The 23,331-nt window shown below is 45.5% G+C and overlaps 2 protein-coding genes across 4 annotated transcripts in view; one reads left to right on the top strand and one right to left on the bottom strand.

Moving 5' to 3' along the window:
• Window positions 1–17,787, bottom strand: part of LOC116940442 (dysferlin-like) — a 207,273-nt gene extending 189,486 nt beyond the window's left edge. For 2 of the 3 annotated variants that reach the window (XM_032950273.2, XM_032950275.2), the window contains exons 1-5: window positions 12,070–12,816; window positions 6,958–7,013; window positions 6,023–6,114; window positions 5,529–5,634; window positions 4,021–4,114 (exon numbers count right to left, since the gene is read on the bottom strand). In XM_032950273.2, coding sequence (XP_032806164.2) covers window positions 4,021–4,114; window positions 5,529–5,634; window positions 6,023–6,114; window positions 6,958–7,013; window positions 12,070–12,163 — 442 coding nt within the window. In that variant the 5' untranslated portion in view covers window positions 12,164–12,816. Of the gene's footprint in view, window positions 1–4,020; window positions 4,115–5,528; window positions 5,635–6,022; window positions 6,115–6,957; window positions 7,014–12,069; window positions 12,817–17,416 lie in introns of those variants that run through there. The other variant, XM_032950274.2, reaches the window with a different exon arrangement.
• Window positions 17,788–21,074: 3,287 nt separating this feature from the next.
• Window positions 21,075–23,331, top strand: part of LOC116940443 (disintegrin and metalloproteinase domain-containing protein 8-like) — an 84,774-nt gene continuing 82,517 nt past the window's right edge. The window contains exon 1 of the mRNA XM_032950277.2: window positions 21,075–21,543. Coding sequence (XP_032806168.2) covers window positions 21,477–21,543 — 67 coding nt within the window. The 5' untranslated portion in view covers window positions 21,075–21,476. The remainder of the gene's footprint in view (window positions 21,544–23,331) is intronic.

Genomic DNA, 23,331 nt, shown 5'->3' with positions numbered 1-23,331 from the left:
TGTGAGATTGGTCAGTCACCTAAAATTAACTAAGTTCTAACGTTTAGCACACCGATGATCTCATATACTAAATGTGTGCAACACATTAGTTCGATCTTGTCTAGCTCCGATGCCGCTTTTATATGATGGTTGAACATTGGATGTTATGGGAGCGGTGGCGTAGCGGTTAAGCGTTACGCTGCGCTATGAACCTGGCGATTCGGGTTCGATTCAAGCTCACGGCCAACACCAGTGACAATTATCTGAACCGGTACTAGGCCTCCCCTAGGTCGACTCAGCCTCAAATGAGTACCTCGTGCGGTGTGTAAACATCGCCACTGGGGAGACAAAGACGGTCGGGCGTGGTGCTGGCCACCCACCCCCTCGCGTACCGTTCCGGTCTCCACAGGTGCTCGCTAACAGCACTTGCCCCAACAGTCTGTTTAGGCTATATGGGGGATCTTTGTCTTGTTGTGGACTGCCATCCAGTGGCCAAAAAAAAGATTTGAGATATTTCGCAGGAGGTTCTTTTGAGATTTGTGACCAATTTCGTTGTTGCGTGTTCATTGTGTGTGGGAGCAAGCGGTAGCGCTCAGTGACAAAATCCAAACTCAACGTTTTTATAAGTCGTTTATGATTACTGATTTAGAATATTGAAGTCATTTAACAGAATAATTTAATTGCTTATTGCGTTCTTAAAATTAAAATACACTTGGTTTCTTTTCAATTTGAAACAACCTCCCTATTTGGCTTTTTGTGCATCCACACAAACCACAGCAGCAGATGCGGATACTTGTTGATGATGCACGATTGTAAAATTAGAAACTTTCCGGTGGGTGACTGTGGTCACCCAGAACAGAGCCATGGGACATCATGCAACGACTCAATGCCCGATTCACAACATACGAAGGAGGTGGCATCATCACAGCGATGCACCGTTCCTGCCCCAATCATCTGGCTCACTAACCACCTCAATCTCAAATCACAGTTCTTGCTCTTCATCAACATCAGCCATGGGAAGAGGAAGAAGAAGCCAGATATATATGCATTGGCTCCTGCTTTCAAACATTGACCCAGTTTTATGATACAATCAGTGAATATTCTTACTTGATTTTTTCTTACAACTAAGTAATTAATGTAATTAAGTGGTACATCCCTAATTCGAGTTAATTTGATTACATGCTAATAGCAGAGTAATTATAAGAAATTAATGGTACCAGTCGTTGGTAATTTATCAAAACAATGTCATTTATTTATCAACAAAAGCCTCATTAAGTGTCCATATTTTATTTTTCAGAAGCTACTTTTCGTGAGAGAATTGGTCAGTTATACCTCTGCATGTGGAAGAAAAGTAAAGTGCTGATTGAAAAGACATCCGAGGGAATGACACGAACAACAGACACATGACTCAGGTTGCTTTTGTCATAACTCCACTTGCTGTACTGCCACTTACAGTTACACTGCAGATAGGCGTTTTCATAGAATGATTCCATCTACTGCACGATCCACCAACCCCATACTTGAGGGTCCAGATGACAAACATATCCACACCACAACGTACGTTGATGTCGAAGTCGGTCACGAAAGGCCTTAAGCCATCGGCGATGAGCTTTACTGCTCAGAAATTGATCCACACATTGACACATGTAAATAATATCCTTGTAAACGGGACAATCGTGTTGGGTGGTGGAGGGTCAATGACAAGGATTTTGGTGTAAAACCACGATGTGGCCTAACTCAAAAACAAATACAAATCAGCCGCACCACACTTTGCAATTATTGTGACAAGTGCGTTTTAATTTCGTAGTTATGTTTTTTCCCCCCAATGCGACAAAATGTTAATTTGGAAATGTCACATAGTAGGGAGCTATCCTGTGTGTTGGAGAATGGACCATGGGAGTAGATATCACAGAAGTACTTCCGATATCCCATCAAGTGACCGTGTTTATCCTCACATGAGAGGGTCCACTTTCCAACACGCTCTGCTCCAGAGACTCTTCATCATGCAGAAGTCACGCTGATACATTTTAAATCAGCCGAGTTAAGAATTTCATCAAATTTAACGGACAAAACAATAACAATTCAGTTGGATTTTTTTGTTATGTGTGTTCGGTCAGAGGTAACTGAGCTGATACAGTCAACTGACTGCACTTGAGAAATCGGTTTAAATGAAAGTGACTGCTCGGATTTGTATTCAGGGTCTCTGTCTGTGCAAGCTCAGCACCCTGCACCACCTCTACACCTCCTCAAGTATAATTATTTTTGTAATATAAAATGTAATAATTATTGCTGTGACTGTCACTGTTGTTGTAGATACAGACGTACCTCAGCACTTTTGTCAATCCACTGCTGGATGAGAGCCTCGTCGTTCTGTGCGGTTACTGCGATTGTGATTTCTTTACTCGCTAGCTCGGTTAAATTGTGCACATTTGCCTTTTCGGCGGTTTTGAGGTGGAGGCGACATTGACAACTCAGCACAAACGGAGTCTCTAATTCAATGGAATTTTTGCTGACTAAAAGGAGATCGTGACACTCGGTGTATAGAATGGCAATGTAGCTGCCTGCGGTGCCCAGGGCGAGAGGAACACAAGGTAAACACTCAGAAATATGCCCTTTGTGAGGTCTCGAGCCTCAAAAGTGCTATATGAATGTAATATAGTTGTAGCATCCAAATATAGTACCTGTACATCTCATTTAGACAAGAGCTGTTAGGGAACGCATGTTACGGCTGGCAAGGCACACAGCTGCATTATTGATTGTTATCCTCTCCCTAGTGCTGACACAGTACAATGGGGTACTCATTGTAGGCTGAGTCAGTCTAGAAGAGGCCCAGTTCAGCCTCAGAGATAAACACAGTTCACGGGGTGGTTGGCGCAGTGCGGTGGCCACTACATCACCTCTCTTCACGAGAGATGCCTTCCTATGCACACGGAATCAAAATCAGTCTCCTTGGTGTGTACGTAATTATGCAGCCGAGTTTAACTCTTAACCTGCCGAAAGGATACTCTCATAGGACAATTTAATGGAGACAATGCCGAAATAATTTTTAATAGCTTATCTTACAATTACGAGGAAATGAGAATGTGTTTCTGGGGCATTTGTTATCGAGTCACATCACTAGCTCTCGTATTTTTTTTTTCATCTAACCCGTTACGTGGAAGAGGCTATGATGCTGCAGGCCCTGCTTGGTGTCGCTGTTGTTGAAGTGCTTTACCCACACGCCGATGGACACATTTCTGTCAGGGGTCGCCCCAGCCCATCGTTTCGTTGGGTTTGACACTATTATGGACACTTTGTGTCAGGTCAACAATGATTTCTTACGAAGAGACTGGCCTAAACGTTACAACGTGCCATTTCTACCCTTGCCCCGTGCTCGTTTGAGTAGCGAGACAGTTCTACTTTTATTTTTTTATAAATTACTATTTTTTTTGCAAATGGAGGTAATTTTCAAATGTGGTAGTTGGGACATGCAGCAGGCACCCAGTGTCCTCTATTTTTTAATGACTCCACGGGGACATCATTATCCACTCTGGATCACGTTCCTCTGGTACAGCCACCCTCTGGAATGACTGGACAGTTCCACGAAGTAAATCACCAACCAAGAACAGACTGGCTCAGTTGCAAGCACCCAACTACGAGGCTCCAGCCACTGTGTGTCTACAATCGTCGTCTCACGTTACACACATACTTCATATACTTTGTATATGCTGTAAGCAAAACGATATATGTGTTGTTTGTGTGTGCGTGCGCGCAGGCTGTGCTTCATGAACTAGCTGTGTGTGATGGGTAAACTGTCGAAGTGAACAGGGAATGCTTTGTATTGCAGGCAACTTGAGCACACAGTTGTGTTTCTGTGCAGTTGTCGACACAGACATGGCTCTATAGCGGCAGCTATAGATCAAGTTTACTGCCCTTGCCGAGACGGTAGGGAAGGATTGATTTTGTCACCCGGGGAAATTACCTGGTGTGTTCACCCCCTTAAGCCGACCCGGTGTGCACAGCACGCTGACCAGGTAGGTGACTGCGTGAGCTGCTACTCACCTGGCCCAGAGCTTCTCATGGCTGAAGGTCGAACGGTGGGCGCAGGAGTGGAGCCGGGCGGGGGTAAATAGCAAACCTGCAGATTCACTGTGGCCTGTTGATGTGCAAAGACAAAAGATCCTCCGTGTAGCCATTACAGACTGTTGAGGCAAGTGCTGTTCGCGAGTAGCACCTATGAAGGCCAGAATGGCACACGAGGGGGTGGGTGGCCAGCACCACGCCCGGCCGCCTTTGTCTCCCGAGTGGTGATGTTTAGACAACACCAGATACTCAGGTGAGGCTGAGTTTACCTGGGGGAGGCCCATGACCCATTCAGATGATTGTCACTGGCGTTGGCCGTGAGCGGGGAATCGAACTCGGGTTCGTGTTGCAGGACGATAACCGCGTCACTACCGCTCCCCCACTGTTGATGTGCCCATACATAAACACACACAAGACTCAGCAGTGTGTATAAAGGCTCCCCATTTAGGAAGGACACACTGTTGGTGCAGATGCAGTGAACAAGCACCTATTCAGGCCTCACTGCACAAAATTAACGAGTTGTGTGGCACTGTGACCTGCCCGCCTCTGCCTCTTCGGCATTTCCTCTTTTTTACCGCAAAACCAGTTATTTTATTTAGGAATAATCAGCGTAAAGGAGGTCTCTTTACCACAGTGTTCATTGAAGCAGCAAGGAACTGAGTACAAGGAATTTACTATCAGCAAGTAGCAAGGCAATTGCTCTTTCTAAAACAACACATGTTTGTATACTCTGTGGTTCTTTCGGTAAAGTCACGTAGGTATAAAATAAATCACGACGTTTCGGGCGTAACACAAGTGTCCATCATCAGGTGGGGAAGCATGGTTTGGTTACATATGTTTGGTTACAGATTGTTCATGGGTAGTTTTTGCCTCATCTTAAGGTACTATGTGAGAGTTTCTTTAACAGACCATCTCCAGTCAATTGGAGTCAAAAGATATGAAAGTTTGTATTGAACACATTTTTATAGGAAATATGTATCAATAAGGCCAATTCATTTTAAACACTCCCTTTAGTCGTTAAGCAAGTACTTTTACAAAACAGAAGTGAAACAGAGGTGAAACAGAAGTGAAACAAGTAAACATTCCCTTTTAGTCGTTAAACAAGTACTTTTACAAAAGTAATTCATTTTGGACGTTGTAAAAAATATATTTAGGTGGTTAAGCATGCAAAATGATTTTTATGAGATACTGTTTTGCATTGCTTGGCAGATTTTTATGCAACCTTGGGTATATTTAGCTGAATAATTCGATGTTTTATAGACAGGCCAGACCTTAGGGTTGGGTGATCAGGACGGCTTGCTCAAGACACAAGGCTGTAAGAGGTGGTAGTGCTGCTGGTAATTCCAAGGGTAATTAAATGTTTATGTACCCAGAATGCCATGCATGCCAATGCCGGGCTTGCTTATATGTTTTCCGATATTGAGTGGAAATCTGTATAGGGGAGATGGTGAATAACTGAAGCAATGCGTTGCTAGGTGGGTCATTACCCCATTGTTTTGCTTCTTCATGTCCAGCAAGGGCAGTTCATGAGTTGCACAAAAGTTGGGTGCAAACAGAAGGTCCTTTAGGGGCAGTATGGCATCGCCGAGAAACCTAATCACGCAGGAATACACGCAACAATCACATCCATTTCAATTGCCATGCGCATATCACTCAAACATGCATAACACACGGACACACACGTATCTGTCCATAACTAAATGACCAACCGTACATGACGACATACACGTACCTACATTTGCACACCAACAACTACGGACTCGATTGTGAGCCATTGAGGGGCTTGGGGTACTGCGTTGAGGTGGTGTCGTCACATTTATGGATGCGGGTGTAGAGTCTGGCAGCACAATTTTTGCATCATCAGGACTTTGGACATGACGGATTTCGGGAGATCTAAGTCGAGATGAGATGTGATGAAGGCATGGGTGAGGGTCTCATAGCAAGACCTTGCAGCCGGACCAGAAGTGATGTGGGTGAGCACCTGTTTGAACCAATCTTCTCATGATCCTTGATGACAATATGAAGCTCAGATGCAGGGTCCAAGGTCGCGCCCTTGAGGTCCCATTCGAAGGTCTGTTGAGAAAGTGAAGTAGTGGAAGGGGAATAGCTCCTAAGTTGTGAGTCCCCTGGAATGATATTATTCACAAGAAGGTTACGAGCAGTGTCGGAATTTTTTACTTCAGTGTTTTTTCAGTATTTCAAAGTTGAAAGTGAATGTATAATTCAGCAGATCAAACTTTGTAAACAAGGCTGAAGTTACTGCGTATTTGGTTTTCATGTATTTGCATTGCGTATGCATATGTTGCACAGCGTTCCACACTTAATGACGTTTTGGCAATTTTGCATTTGATTTTGTTGCATCTGTTTTGTAAGATACTCGCTTGTGCGTCATTCTGTAACGTCATCCCAGCACGGTGCTGCGTGTCAATCAGCCTGACTACGCTCACTCAACCGCTGTGATGCACTTAGCCCCAAAACAAACACAAACCCGGTGATTCAATCAAAATACAAAAAAAACCGTGGCCTATTGAAGCAATAAAAACATGAAGGAATTGCAGAAAATCAAAGTGAACATAATGTAATGTACAGAAAATGTAAAACGACTAAAGCACAGATGTCTTTATTATTGCATCTCTGCAAACCTTGTACGTGAGACTCGACCGATTGCGAGGTAATTGGCCATCATACTGCTACACCACAGCACCACGAGTCGACAGTGGGTGCATCTGCATTTCTAATCTTTACGCTGGTTTGAACAATTGTGCGTATTTAAAAATCCACATTTCACTTCGTGTCTATGTTTTTGTTAAGCCGAGACACATTTTAACATCGTTGCAAGTGCCAAAAAGTACCGTTGAAAAAAGTTTCACTGCTTAACTTCACCTTTTGAACTAATTTTGCCCAAGGTTTACTCACCTCATTCCACACTGGGTTGAGGTCATTGGAGATGACGCGAGTCTTGCGCTTTACACCTGAAATGCAGACGGAGCAACAACCATGACAACAACAACAACAACAGGCGTCGTTCACTCCTGCACCGCAGTGATATCACCACCACGGGTTATGTGTGTGTGTAGGAGGTGATTATGTGTGTGTGCAGGTGGTTATGTGTGTGTGCAGGTGGTTATGTGTGTGTAGGAGGTGGTTATGTGTGTGTGCAGGAGGTGGTTATGTGTGTGCAGGAGGTCACGGCACAGACCCAGGCGTTGTGGGTCAACTGATTGAGATGACTGGAAGATGCACTGCCACTGGGAGAGAACACGCGAACTCCAAACATACAACAGGGCATCGGGGTTGAACCCACGACTCCCTGCATGCCAGGCGAGGGAGATAACATCCCCACCTCGCAGCCGAATGGGTGAGTAGGCTTGGTGAATTGCTGAACGTAAATAACGTTGAATCATTCAGCTCCATACCTACTCATGTCTCGGTATAACGGTGCCACAAATAACCACAGATTGGTCGTGTTTCCACCAAACATTACTTCACCCTGGTGGTGAAAGTAATTCAGCTGGATACGCAGGCATGGCAGCTGTTCACGAGTGGGTGGACAAAGCCATCCAGTGGCTAACAGCAAACGCATTCCTTCACTGGTGAGTCAAGGAGCAGCTGTCTCGTCACCTGTCCTGTCACCTGTTCCAAAAGGTCGATTTCAAACAGGCAATGGATAATGGAGCTTCAAGAAATGTCACATTTAGCATTTTTCAAGCGGTTAAAATCCTTGCTTTGTAACTTAGCACTCAGTATCCTCGTTGATGGGCAAGTTTGAAGTGCATGTTTTAATTTCTGCAGCTGCCCAACATTGCCCACGGGCAATTACCAAAGCAAAACTACTTCGCCTGCATGTGGCGAATGCAGACGTTGATTCCTTGCAAAAAGTTTCTGTTTGGTGTTTGAACACCTTAGCACAAACTGTTTTATTGCCAAAAAGGGTAAAACCTATTCTTATACTGTGATACTGGTTTCACTGTTTCAGCACATAAAAAAAAACACAAAGCAACGTTTCGTGTATTTGTTGTTGCTTGCTGTGTTTAGTTTATTGTCCTTCCCCCGCACCTCCGATTGGCTACGTAAGGTGCGAAAGAAGTTCAACATACTCACATGTGTGTATATTCACAGACCCTTTTACACAATCGCCTGTATGTTTTCCTCCCACGTACTATTTGGGAGATCCAGAGCATGACAGAAAGAGGCTCACGAATGGTATCTATAGACTCCCCGCCTCTACAATGTGTCCCTGCTCTGGAACTTACGGAACGACCCAGTGGGTTAAAATTGTCACTCCCACCACGGTGTTCTGGGTCCTCTGGCCCATCATATCTACCCGTGGGTATATCCACCCCCTTCAATTACATTTCCACTGCAATAGCAATGCTGAATCTCAATGGATCCCCGTCTGCTTAAAAAGAGGTCGGAAAAAATGTATCCAATGATCTGATTTGATTGATTGACCGAAAATGGGGGGGGGAGGTCCCTTTGGAGCCCTATAATTTACCTTAGCTCAGCAGGGAAACGCTGTGTATTTGGGTGACGGACAGTTCTGCGACATTGGCGTCTAAAAACAGCACCGTAGCCCAGCTCCAGATAGGATCAGAATAGCCCCCGGGCTCAGGGGCACAGTCATCCACTGAACGTGTGAGTAATGCCTGCCACCAGAGCCCCACCAACATGTTTATATTTTAAAAGTAAACGATCAGCGAACTTGGGACATTGCACGCAAATAATTATCGGGTGGTCTTGTTCCCTTTAGCGTCTAATTTTGTAAGTCATGTTGAGTTTGGATTTGAATTGTGGTGGTTTGCCACGCGCGTAAAAGATTAATGTTGTAGACTGATGAGTCGGAGAGCTGGCCCTTAACACAGCAACTGGAAACACACATTCCGGCTCTTGAGTATTGGCACGTGGCAAAATGCTGAGAACTTTCACAATTCTTCACGGGCTGACCCCTGCCTATCTTTCCCCTCTGATTTCAGTTTACTCCCCTCCCCGGGTTCCCCACTCATCCTCTCTAGTTTTTCTCTCCACCCCAAAAGTAAAACTCAAAACCACCGTTGAACAAGCTTTCTCATGCTCAGCCTCCTACAGCATGCATTACCCTCCCGCTCCACATCCAATAAATCGACTCCATCACATTATTCAAATTCGAACTAAATGTCTTTTATCTTGACTTAAAGCTTTCGTGACTGCAGGAATTCATATTCACTGGGTCTTTCGGTAAAGCAACGTAGAAAGAAAAAAAGAATCAAAATATCACGTTTCGATCGCAACACAAGCAATCGTCATCGGGTGAAAAAAATAGCGGAAGAGCTTCTGAGGCAGGATGTTATGTCAGCAGCTCTCCCGCTGTTTTTTTCACCTGATGACGATTGCTTGTGTTGCGACCGAAATGTCGTGATATTTTGATTATTTTTTCTATCTACGTGGCTTTACCGAAAGACCCAATGGATATAAAGGTATTTTTATTCATCCAGAGATGTTGTTATAAATAGGAAATCACATTTTGGACATTTGACCGATTGGTCTTTTTGGCACTCGATCGCCCTTCCTGTGAAGGTTTCCTGACTTGGTTGAGAAGTTGGGATTGTGGTCTGGGATGTTGAGACTTCGTGGACTAATTTCTCTGCTGTTAATTTCTCTGCTGTGATAACTTTTATTGTTGCGTGCAACTTTTTTTGGTGCAATTTCTTGTTTATTCATTTTAAAATGTGAGGGCTTTCATTCGCTTTGTATTTGCAATGTATAGGATTTGGCCCTTATATATAATTAATGTACAACATTGTGGGATGCAATTAGCAATTATCACAGCGATATAAAATAATTATTGGTACTAGAGGCTAAGCAAATAAGCTATAGAACGTAGCTGAAGGGAATTATTATAGGCATTATTAAAAATAGGTTGTGATGGGTAGGGCACATGTGCAAGGGCAGGTCACCAATACAGACATCGGAGTTGCACCCAGAGTTTGGCAACTAATGGGAAGACCCAAAGCCAGATGATGCTAGACCAGAGCTTGGAGGATGGGTGTCAACTGAGATAAGCACAAGATATAAACCCATAGTGCAAAACAAGACCATAAAGGATAAAGTGTGATGGTGAGGCATAGTCACTTCAACAGCGTTGGTCACAGTAATTTATTGAGGGCCCTTGCCAACACTAGAACAAAAATGCATGTCCTAGGTGATCAGCACACATTCGCATCATCCTTCTGCTACACTCCTCTTACTTCATCAAACTTTGTGCACATAAAAGAAAGCCACCTGGAATTAATATATATTCTTAGCTCTTTCGGTAACGTGACTTTACCGAAAGAGCTAAGAATATGAATTACTGCAGTCACGAAAACTTTAAATCAAAATTCCACCTGGAATTATTGGCAAATTGTTTCCAAATTCTGGTAGCGGAACATTCGTCATATTGTCTGAACCCTCATGTGGATAAGAGCAGAGACCTGGAACATTTCAGCTTTTACACAATATTGTAGGCAATCTACGAATTACATTCTAAGCCTAAGACAGTGTTAGTATTAACTTTACTAAATAATTCACGAATCTATGTTTACTTATTACTCAAAGTTTCAGGAGCATTGTAACATACTGCTCCAACTGAAATGCCAAAGTCAAGTAATGAATACTTGATGATGTGTATGATCGGTTCCCCGCAGATGGCATCTTTGGGGTGGTTTGAACCTGAGGAATAACCGATAGCACTATCTTTGAAGCATAATCTGCGTGCGTTGGCTGATGGTGTCCTTCATTAACCCCCCCATTGCTGATGAATGCAATTCTCTCTTTCGTTAGAATTATTTTTAAATGGGGGGTTGAACCAATATCGTGGATCCTGTTATCTGAAAGTGTTATTCGCAAGGGTTATCCGCAATTGTAGTCCTCTTACCCGGTACATACAAAAAATCGTGGATAGTGTATGAGGAAACAGTTCCACTTTGCATTATGGGTAAAATTGTACATCGGAGTTCTGCAGTCATCTCATTTCACACTGAGCACAGAGTAATGACGCTGGACTACTGACACCTGCCTCTTGGGAATGTGATTAAAGAACAGAGCTGTGTTAGCTGGAATGATTTATTCCACAACACATGATATGGATAAAGATACAGATTTTCAAATATATTATATGCAAACTCTTCAATTGATATAGTTCTGATATTTAACGCATTGTGTAAATTATATGCAATGCCACTTATTGAAAACAGAGCACGCATACAACCAATCATTTGAGGGCAAGTCCTTGCACAGTCTACCTGCAAAACACAATGTAGTACATCTCATATGCAGACACTGTATACAATTACAAGCTGGCAAGTTAGTCGAGTAAGGATCTGCACTACGTTGTGACACGCAATGTTATGAAATGTTTGTGCATTATTGTTGTTTGTTTGACGCTGAGCTGGCCGAGAAGAGGAGTTACTGGAATTTAATTTTATGCAAATATGGATGGTCAGGAATCAAACCCATGTTACATCACTTGCAGTGCAGGACAGTAAACGAATGTCCCTTGCAGTTAATGATCTCCCGCTAATGTCAGCATAACACTCGAGAAATATGACGTGAACAGCGCCTAGTTATTTCTGCAGAAATTACCAAACAGCTGATTCTTCTGATTCTGGATGTTAAATACCCCATCACAGGAGTACTTCACTTGTTACAGTACGCTATTATGGGCCTGTACCATAGTCCACATTCTAAATTACCAAAATTACCAACATATCTTGTTTTCTAAATTACATTACTGCTCAGACGTAGCCACAAATTGCCAAGTGCTGATACACCGCACCCCTGATTCGTTTAAACTGGGCTAACATAAGGAAGCTCTAGGCCAGCTTCAGATACCAATCTCTGCTGGCCTGGAGTTGAACTCAGGCAACCAGGATCACAGTGCAGTCCGCTAACCAATGCGACATCGGGCACGTACACCCAGTTAACCTCGCTGGGGCGGCTCTTCTCCAACCACTCAATGTCGCTCCTCCACTCCACCCGAGTGAAATGACACGAACACATTGTAACCCTTACCTTGGAAGACCACACTGGCTACGGGGTCGCTCTGACGGCCAGACCATTCCACATTGGGTAGGTTGGCGGCCGAGCGAATCGCAAGTCGGAGCATGGCAGCTGGAAGCAAGGCGGCAGGTTCGGCCCTCTCTCACCGCCCGGCTGGGCCTCCACAAAGAGGCGAGACAATGATCCACTCTCTGCCCGCGTTTGTGCTTGCCTACGTCTCCCTGTGCATGCTTGCAGCTGACTGCAGGCAGGAGATGTGGCCGCGTGGGAGTGCTGCGTGTTGGTGGCGGAGGGGGAAGGGATGAGCCGATAGCTGTCTGGCTGTTCTCCAAACCGGGTTCGGACGGGGACGGTGGGCTGGGCTAGGACGGAGTTCGCGAGGTTCAGGAGGTTTATCGATAAGACGCTTCACTGAGACGAAACCAAGAATACAGCAGGCATGATTGTCACCATTCGGTACGGTCTTGGGATGCCACAATCCACGTGACTTTTGCAAGGAGCTCATCTCATCGCTTCTTCTCTGTAATGGTCGTGCTCATCCTCTTGAGTTTATTGAAATACTTCGCCACGCTGGTCGTTGCGGATTGGCCAGCGACGGCAACAGAGAAATTGGAGCATTAGAAGTACAGTACAATAATAGATATGTCTGCATGGGCCGCTGTACATTATTAAATAGAATAATGTCCGACTACAGTCATGTAAATGTTCTCTGACAAATGCAGCACGGCACTGGATTGTATTTTGGGTGCACTTTATAATTGCGCTAATGCGTGCGGAAACCTGCCATCGACCCGTACGTGCTGCATGCTGTCACAAAGATAAAGACAAATATCACCCCCGTATAGCCTTCACGGACTGTTGGGGCAAGTGCTGTTCGCTGTCACACGCACGGACACGCTGCCCAGGACGTATCTGGAGCTGCTGCTCGTCAAGGCTCGAAACGGAGGGTAGAGCTACCGAGCAAAGGCGACGCTTCTCTACAACTTGTGGATTTGGTAAAAGGGGCCGTCCATAAATGACGTCACGCGATTTTGGACGATTTTTGACCCCTCTCCCCTCGTCACACGGCGTCACAAAGTCAGACCCCCCCCCTCAAATATGACGTCACAAAGCTCTGCCCTCCCCCCAAAACCATATATCCATTTTGAAAATAAAACATGCTTCAAATCGCTTTAAACTCTCGTCATTGCAGTGCGTGTTTAATGTGGCGCTGCACTCTGATGTTGTAGGAGAAAACATTTATTGAAAAGTCTTTTTAATGAAGTAGAACGTGTTGATATTCTTAGCTCTTTCGGTAAAGTCACGTTTTTTTTAAATAAATACAAGCATCGTTTATAAATAAATAAATAGTTGCTAACCGCCAATTCTTTCAAATGTTTCTTGCCGTTGGTTTTCACACCTGATGATGACTGTTTGTGTTATGGTCGAAACGTCGTGAGAATTTGTATTGTTTTATATATATTTTATTATTGTATTGTTTCCTTTCAACGTGACTTTACCGAAAGAGCTAAAAATATGAGTTACTGAAGTCACGAAAGCTTTAAATCAAAATTTAGAACGTGTTGTTTATATTTATTTAAAGTTGCGCATTTTGATCTGACATAACTTTTCTCACCCTCCCCCCACTCGTCACACATCGTCACAAATGTCTGACCCCCCCTCTGTGCGTGACGTCATTTGACAAAAGTTTGCCCTGTAATCACAGTGGTAGTAGATCATGCTATCAACATCATCATCATCATCCATCGTTTTTCCCAGGGGTCGGCAAGCAAAATAACAAGAAGATAATTTCTTGTTTCGAATTGGGTAAAAAAAGAAGAAGCAATATTTCACGAGCCGCAATGCACTGCGGTGAATACGAGACGGTGCTCCTTGTAGACGTCACGAAGCAGGTACTTGAAGAACCACCGCACGCAGCTCTTGAGCAGCAGATGGCCAAGCCCTGCTCTATCCACTGCTACATTGGTCTCTCCGCAGCGTCGCCATCCCCTCTGCTCTGTGATACGCACTTCATCTGCACTTGAGCGAATTAAACCGGCCCCTATAAATAATATATTGGGAGATAAGCAACAATGGACATGACGTTCCTTAAGTGAATTGGAACTACAGTAACATCATCACTCGTGTAACAAAACGGGTGCAATGGTCTTGCCGTACTTCATGGTGTGAGTAATACTATACAGTACTTGAATGCAATGCTCACCGTAAAAATAAAGTGTAAAAAAAGACCGCACAGTGGACCCGAGACACTTTCTGTAGCTCTGCGAGAGTAGGCCTTGGCCAACCAGTGCATTAGTTCACGTCCAAATATTTGAAACTACATTTCATAAAATATTCACAGCATAACTGTTAAAGTCGTTGTTTGTTGGTTTAACTTGCTGATTGTGTTGTTGTAACTCACTGTCCCACCCCTCCTGGACGTTTGTGAAAAATAACTTCATAGCTCATCGGAGTCCTCCTCCAGTTGAAATATTTTAATAACTGTACAACTATAATTATGATGATGCAAGTGTTCGTTGCAAATATTTGTTTTTATCTCAAAAAGTTATTTATATAACTCCCCTTCTCCACGACCCTATTACTCACAACTCCTATTGTCCGTGGCCATATTCTCACATTGATCTATTATCCACAAATTTTCCCAGAGTTCATTGCAGAACGGCTTCCAATCGCACGGAATTTGTTCACAGTTCAGAGGAGTGTTTGTCAATACAGTACTTGAATTAGGGCAAAAATGTTTGCTTTGCAAGTGAGACCTGCACTGCCTATGAAAGGTCCTGAACACTGAAATACCTCTATATCCCACACAGGATTTCAGCCACTGTCTGTCTGCACCCCAGAAATGCATAGCTTCAGCTGAAATTTCAAACTAAACAAATAAGCATGTCCAGCTGTGCCCTCGAGCAAATAAATAACCAAACACTGCGGCCTTTCATTGTGTACATGCAGATTGTGGTGAGTGCAAGATTTTGTTTAATTATGCAAAGGAAAACCCTCTGATCTGGACAGCACAAGGAAGGCACAAGTTAAGCAATACCCCTTATAGACCATCAGCCTGCTTGTGGCTCATAACTGGGACTGTCCAGAGGCAAGTGTCACGTTACTGCGGTATTAATAGCAGAATGAGTGTCCGGCAGATGAATACCATGCAGGCTGAAGCAATGGTTTACAGTGCACTGTGTGGATGTGTGGAGAAGTGGTTGGGACAGTCTCACCAGTGAGCTCCTACAGCAGGCAAGCCTCCATTGACTGGGTCATGTAGCACGCATGACCAGCCACTGAATGCCCAAGCAGCTTCTCTTTTGACCAGATAGAGTAGGCTAAATGGTTGTGGCATACGCTGGAGTAGAGATTGACTCTTGTGGTACGGGTGGACGCGGATTTGCAGATGACTGGTACCAGCGGTGCCAAGATCGGCTTCTATGAAGGAGGCTCATGAAGGGTGCTACTGGGCAGTTATGAGGTGGTCCTAATCCAACAACAGCAGAGAGCAGAGGAGCGACGCTCACAACAAGTGGGGCGATGGGCAGCCATAACACAGCAAGTTGGCACAGTGGGGAGCAGAGGTGGTGCATCTGTCAGTCATCTCAGGCAGTTAACCCATAAAATCTGGTTCTGTCCTGTGGCCTCCTGTTAATGAACCTAAAACACTTCGCGTGGCCTTAAAGTGCACATAGCCTGGCACAAGCATTGTCGTGATGTTACAAGCATTTCGTGGAAAACAGTGGTTGTTTTGTGATAGGTGGTTTGGTGGTTAGCACACCATGCTTGGACGCTAGTGAGTAAGCTCGCTAGGTTCCAATTCCTGGCCATGCCCACTTGTGGGAATTCATATCTTATCATAGACTTGGCCCACACTAGTTCAACTCAGCCTAAAAATTGTTGAACACGGGGATGTCAGTGTCAGCAATAGGTTGACAAGGATGCATCATACCTGGCGCTTTCCGCATCATCCTGGTGAGCGCCTTCATAGGTGCTCACTAACATTGCTTGTCTTGACAGATTTTCCAGAATAAAGTTGGGATCTTTGTGTAGTCCAGGCTTCATTTGCAACTCAGGTATTAGCTCAGCAGCAACATCTCGAATAGTCACAACAATGAGCACATGAGCGTAGCACTTCAGAAAACAACAGTGCAGCATTGCAGCCTTGCAATGTTACGCTCGCCCCACTGCTGACAGAAGGGACCTTCACTCAAGGGAGCACTAGAGGGTACTTGGCCTGCTCTTCCATGCCGCCCAGGCATCTTAGTAACGGGAGTACCCACACTTGATCCCACCACGCGCGGTGATAATCGCCTAGCTGTGGAGTACAAATGTGGACTGCTGGGTGGTCATAGTCTAGGGGTGGGGTTCAGAAACGTGGCCATTGTCTCACCCCCCGCACCGGGACATTGAACTGGCGACCTCTGCGTTGCGAGTCCGGTGTGGTGACCGTTACACCACGACAGGCATCCCGCAGTTTTGTTGACTGCCTTCTCTACATCAGATCTGCACTCCGATGACTGCTGCCTACTTTGGCCTTCCCGCTGTGCAGCAGAGAAACACGCTTCTGGATGCAAATGCAGAAGGTGTTGCATCCAAGTGTTCGGAAAAGGCCTGAACTCGTCGGCCAGAATCAAAGATGAGTGGAAGAGCAGTGAGTACAATGAACGAAAAGTGGTGGCAGTAGCTACCGCTATTAGTGACAACTTGACAAAGCGCTTTATCTGTTAAGACGTTGAGGAAATGCGTTGGGGAAAGAGAAGCAAATGAGAGAGTAATGTATTCACAGTCTCATATCACAAAAAAACTAAAAAGATACAGTGCTGTATAGATATTTTAAAATGTATCATTGTGGGTAATGTTAAAATATTCAATATTATCAATAACATAGCAGCCAGTTATGTTTAATTTAGTTACAGGGTTTTTACTAGTGTCAACTTCATAGCGTGTGCACATCTGTAAGCCAGAGCTTTTGAGACGTGATCGCGACATCACGTAGATTTCATGATGTGTTGCACAACTTCTACCAGCCGAATTGGAAGGCCAAATACATTGCAGTCCACAAGATAAGTTCCTGATCCATCTGTGCGGTATGTTGAGTATTGTTTCTTTTTTTAATTCTCGTTTTGTGGAGGTGTTGATGGATTGCGTCCCAACAAGGTGTGGAAGAATATCATTCACCTAAGCTCTCCGACAAATACGCACTCTTATCACCGAGTGAGTGCCAGCAGACAGAACGTTGTCAAACGTGGACTCAAGAGTGGGAGGTTTACAGAGATGGGAGGGAGAGGCACGGAAGGGAAAGGGAGGAAACTGAGGAGGGAGGGATCACAGAAAAAAAGATGAGTGGGTGAAGAGGGGGGGGGGGATCCCTCACCTTGGAAGCGAAGGCTGCAGTAGGGGTCGCTCAAATCCCCCTCGTCCACGGGGAGATTGGTACCGCGAGACACAGCCACCCTCAACATGTTGCTCTGCCCGACTGTCTCGCTACAAGGGCAACACCCGGCCACGGACTCCACGGGCACCAACGAGAATTCCAAAACGGACGTCTAAAAAAAAAGATCTCCCTTCTTGCGTGCGTGGCTACCAGACACGCACACACACACCACACACATACGGACGAGCGTACGCACGGGCTGCGAGGTGGGTGGGTCGCACCCACACACCACATTTAAGGGATGCGATTCCCAAGAGGTGCGCGTGGGAGCGTGCGCGTGCGTGCGATGCTGGAACTGCATGCGATCCAAACAGCGGGCACGTGGAATGCTGTGTTGCCCTATGCCCTCCCAAGCCCCCCCCCTGCGCTAATGCGTCAAATTATGCGTACGCAATATAAGCGCGACATTCCCAGGCCAGGCCATGCATTCAACTTGCAAGCAAGCCTCCCCCCGGCAGGTACGCAGGGAATATCTGAACGCATGCGGCCGGCTAGCAGTGTATTATAGCAGGTGGCCTGATGCGTCGTAAATAAACCAGCGCACTAATGCCGCAAGCACGTCGCGCGTGCAGGGTCATTCCACCCTGTCCCAGGTGTCTGGGCAGCGTGGACGAGTGGCCAAAACCAGCTCCGGAGAGAGAGTCTAGGGACCTCTCACAACATTCATACCGCACGTGAGAATCATCATCTTTATTGGACTGCAGGAGGAATCCGATGAGCTGTGAAGATCTTCACGGATGTCCAGTAGGAGCATAGGAGTGCAAAGTATAGTAAAGATAAACAAACCACTGAAAAATAGACAAAACTAAACCAATTCTAGATTTGAAGTTTTCGTGACTGCAAGGATCCATACTCTTTGGTTCTTTCGGTAAAGTCACGTAGATGAAAAATAAAAATAATAAAAATGAAAATAATACAATGAAAATAGCTCAATTAAATCACGACGTTTCGGGCGCAACACAAGCGTCCGTCATCAGGTGGGAAAGCGTGGCCTGCTGCTGATGCAGACTGTTTTAAAAGGTTTGAAATGGGTGTAGCCCAAGGGTCATAAAGAAGTGGCTGGGTCTAGTGATGATAATGTGAGAAGTCAGCATGTAAGCCCACTGAGGTATTAACTTTTGTTTCAAAGGCGACCTGGCCACGAATGATAGCTCAACAAAGTCGCTTATCATGTGGAAATATATTGCAGCGTAATAATCTAAATTAGATATCATACAATTCCCATCCCTATATCGGTGTCAATCCATGGACTAAGAGCACTCTGTGCACCGATTATAGGGATAATTAATTGGTGACAAATCCACGCCCCAGTAGTCGCCCATTGGTTAGGATGATAATGACTCGAACAAGTGAGGCGGTCAGGGCCTCTAAACACCGGGGAGCAAGCCGGCTGCACTTTGCAGCTGGAAGTGTGTGTTGCAGTGTTTTTCACAACCAAGCCACCTTTCCACCAATACATTTGCTCAGCAAACATACCAACGTTGGGCCAACGTTGGTATGTGGTTGTAACCATTGGACGAACGTTGGCCCAACGTTCCCTGTTTACTGGGGGAGCTTTAAAGCACACGCTGCATAATTTGTGGAGTTCCAAATAAAGCTTCCTTTCTGAGTTTGAAGTAGTGATTGCATTTTCTTGTCACGTGCGGTTTTGCCGCTTTGAAGTCCATCTCATGATACCAGACCGAACGTTTGTAATCCAGCGTTCGTGTACAGGTAGCTGGGAGCCCCCTGATTGGCTGCTGACGGGGAGAATGATAAAATTCTTCACATTTGTTTTCCTCTCTGTCCAGTATCCACGATTCAATGTTCCCTCATTGTTCTATCCCGCCTCTAGAAAGTATTCTATGAAGGAAAAGACTACAGTATATCTATACTGAACACACGACTGTACTTAATACTCCTATAGCCAGTCGCATAACATTTCCTTTCGTGAAATGTCCTCTTGGTTCACGTAGATTTGCATTGCACGCTGTCATACCCTGGCTCACCAGGAGAAGGCGTTTGTATGGGATTGTTTCCCCCTCACACGCGTCAATATTCTCCACATATATAAACGCTCATTAATTCGCCGATGACACATTCATATATAGAGGGCCGCAGAGCTTGGGCAACTCCTGGCGCTGGCTCGTGGTGCGGCTGTCTTCCTTCTCGCCTGTGGCGAGCGAGCGAATGCCGTGCGCATTACGCGTCGGATGACTAACTGCGAGCTCAGTTGAAACGAAAGCCAGAAGACTCTGCAGCCCCCGAGTAAGGGAGTCCAGTGCTGCCCTGCCCTGTGTGACCTGCACGCGGCACACCACGTGCCCCTGCACTTGAGCCATTTCGACGGCAAGCGGCGCTTTCTCTCCGTAGTCCAAGGGGCCGTCCATAAATGACGTCACGCACCCTTGGGGGGGGGGGGGTTGAGAAATGTGACGTCACGTAAAAATGCGCAACTTTAAATAAATAGACAACACGTTGTAATTAATTAAGTAGACTTTTTAATAAATGTTTCCTCCCACAACATCAGTGCGCAGCGCCACATTAAATACGCACTACAATGACAATAGTTTAAAGCGATTTGAAGCATGTTTTATTTGGGGGGGGGGGGGCAGAGCTTTGTGACGTCATATTTGGGGGGGGGTCTGACTTTTTGTGACGCCGTGTGACGAAGGGGGGGGGGGGGATTAAAAATAGTCCAAAATCGCGTGACGTCATTTATGGACGGCCCCCAATGATAAAGCAAGGGATGTTGAACGATACATGTTAAACCGGTAACCGTTTTTCAGACTCAATCCTACTCTGAAAGCGAAGAACCGGTAACCGATTCCAATGGAACCCCCTCCAGAGTGGCAGTCATCACGTGCTGCATTTGTTCTGTTTCTCAGTTGCAGGCTAAAGGTGCAGTCCTGCAATTTCTCGCTGACGCCACTGCTGACGACTCTAGAGGGGGCTCTAGAGCGATATTCTGTCCACTCTTCCCACGCTTACCAGACTTCTCGGAATCGGGTGGGTCAACTCTTGAATTGAAAGTCGAGGGTGCCGATAACCATTGCGCCACGGTCGCTCCCTTCACTTCTCACTAAACAAAAAAATATTACAAGTTAACTTCTCAGTTAAAAATGCAAACCGATGGGGTTTTAATTTTGATTTAAAGCTTTCGTGACCGCAGTAATTCATATTCTTAGCTCTTTCGGTAAAGTCACGTTGAAGGGAAACAATAAAGTAATAAAATATATATATAACAAAATATATTTTATTATTTTATTGTTTCCCTTCAACGTGACTTTACCGAAAGAGCTAAGAATACGATGGGGTTTTTTTTGTGTAAGCGCTTTACAAGCAATGCAAAACACCGATTTAACGACCTTTCAAAAAGTGACCCCTTTTCCGCCACCAATAATTCCCCAAACTCCATGCACTGCCAGCAACTGGCCACAGGATGTCAGAGCGGGCCTCCTGCGTCTGTGCCTCCGTGGCGCGTGCGACGACGTCGTCGTAGTTGTTGTTGTTGGCGTGTGTCCCGAGTTTGGTTGGCGGTGATCATGATGATGGTGGTGGTGGTGGGGGGGTGAGTGTTTGGGGTCCAGCTCAGGGCGCGGGGAGGAGTTAGGGAAGCGGGTGGGAGGGTGCAAGAAGTTGGCAGTTGTGGGGTGACGAGAGCTGCAACACGCCGCCACCGCCTCCGCCTCCGCCGCATCCCCTCTCGTTTCTCCATCCTCTCCCACTCAACCCGAGACCACCGTGCATCGCCAGCCACTGCACTCGCGACGCAGCAGCTCCGGGGCTGACTTCAAGTCGGCACCCTGGATCATCATCATCATCATAGTCGTCGTCATCGGTGCTGAGGTTCACCGCTCCTCATCCTGTCGCGCTACCGAGAGGGCAGGAGCGAGGAGAAGGGGCAGCAGCAGCAGCAGGAGGGGCAGCAGCAGGAGCAGGGGCAGCAGCAGGAGGAGGAGGAGGAGGGAGGCGGAGGTCTCGGGACGGGGTCCAGGGGGGTCGGGGGGTCAGGGGGTGCATGGAGCCCCTGGGCCCCCTGCTGCTCGCAGCTGCGTGCAGCCTCTGGCACGTGGGGCAGGGGGCAGGTAAGGATCAGTGTGTGTAGCAGTGTGTTAAAGTGTGTGCAGCAGTGTGTTAAAGTGTGTGTAGCAGTGTGTTAAAGTGTGTGTAGCAGTGTGTTAAAGTGTGTGTAGCAGTGTGTTAAAGTGTGTGTAGCAGTGTGTTAAAGTGTGTGTAGCAGTGTGTTAAAGTGTGTGTAGCAGTGTGTTAAAGTGTGTGTAGCAGTGTGTTAAAGTGTGTGTAGCAGTGTGTTAAAGTGTGTGTAGCAGTGTGTTAAAGTGTGTGTAGCAGTGTGTTAAAGTGTGTGTAGCAGTGTGTTAAAGTGTGTGTAGCAGTGTGTTAAAGTGTGTGTAGCAGTGTATTAAAGTGTGTGTAGCAGTGTGTTAAAGTGTGTGTAGCAGTGTGTTAAAGTGTGTGTAGCAGTGTGTTAAAGTGTGTGTAGCAGTGTGTAGCAGTGTGTTAAAGTGTGTGTAGCAGTGTGTTAAAGTGTGTGTAGCAGTGTGTTAAAGTGTGTGTAGCTGTGTGTTAAAGTGTGTGTAGCAGTGTGTTAAAGTGTGTGTAGCAGTGTGTTAAAGTGTGTGTAGCTGTGTGTTAAAGTGTGTGTAGCTGTGTGTTAAAGTGTGTGTAGCAGTGTGTTAAAGTGTGTGTAGCAGTGTGTTAAAGTGTGTGGAGCAGTGTGTTAAAGTGTGTGTAGCTGTGTGTTAAAGTGTGTGTAGCTGTGTGTTAAAGTGTGTGTAGCTGTGTGTTAAAGTGTGTGTAGCAGTGTGTTAAAGTGTGTGTAGCTGTGTGTTAAAGTGTGTGTAGCTGTGTTAAAGTGTGTGTAGCTGTGTGTTAAAGTGTGTGTAGCAGTGTGTTAAAGTGTGTGTAGCTGTGTGTTAAAGTGTGTGTAGCTGTGTGTTAAAGTGTGTGTAGCTGTGTGTTAAAGTGTGTGTAGCAGTGTGTTAAAGTGTGTGTAGCAGTGTGTTAAAGTGTGTGTAGCTGTGTGTTAAAGTGTGTGTAGCAGTGTGTCAAAGTGTGTTGTAGCTGTGTGTTAAAGTGTGTGTAGCAGTGTGTTAAAGTGTGTGTAGCAGTGTGTCAAAGTGTGTGTAGCTGTGTGTTAAAGTGTGTGTAGCTGTGTGTTAAAGTGTGTGTAGCTGTGTGTTAAAGTGTGTGTACCTGTGTGTTAAAGTGTGTGTACCTGTGTGTTAATGTGTGTGTAGTTGTGTGTTAAAGTGTGTGTAGCAGTGTGTTAAAGTGTGTGTAGCTGTGTGTTAAAGTGTGTGTACCTGTGTGTTCCAATGTGTACCTGTGTATATCAGTGTGTGTACCTGTGTGTTAAAGTGTGTGTACCTGTGTGTTCCAGTGTGTACCTGTGTATATCAGTGTGTGTACCTGTGTATATCAGTGTGTGTACCTGTGTATATCAGTGTGTATACCTGCGTGTGTGTACCTGTGTCAGTGTAAGTGCCTGTGTGTTGCGTTGCCTCTGTGTTTCAGCGCAAAAGCCAATACTCCAGACCAGTGTATACACGTGCGTGCAAAGTTCAGCGTTCAATGTATCTGTCGAGTTTGAGAATTCACACTTGTTTTGGCATTGGGTAGCCACGTGTTTTCAAGGTGTATATTCCCAGTGTGTGTATCTGTGTGTGTGTCAGGGCATATACCCTTGAAGTTTAGTCCGTCTCTGTTGCGTTGTAGCACGCGCACCTGGGTACTTCAGGTGTAAGCGTCTCAAGAGATTTCACTGAACACACCCGTGGAGTTCTTTCTCTGCGTATAGTTTTGCCGTTGTAGTCTGCGACACATGTGACATGTTATAAGTGGACTTATTAACA

This window comes from Petromyzon marinus, chromosome 9 (genome assembly GCF_048934315.1).
Source record: "Petromyzon marinus isolate PM22_M1 ecotype Great Lakes invasive population chromosome 9, UKy_Petmar_22M1.pri1.0, whole genome shotgun sequence".
Taxonomy (NCBI): domain Eukaryota; kingdom Metazoa; phylum Chordata; class Hyperoartia; order Petromyzontiformes; family Petromyzontidae; genus Petromyzon; species Petromyzon marinus.
This window is presented reverse-complemented; position numbering and strand designations above follow the sequence as displayed.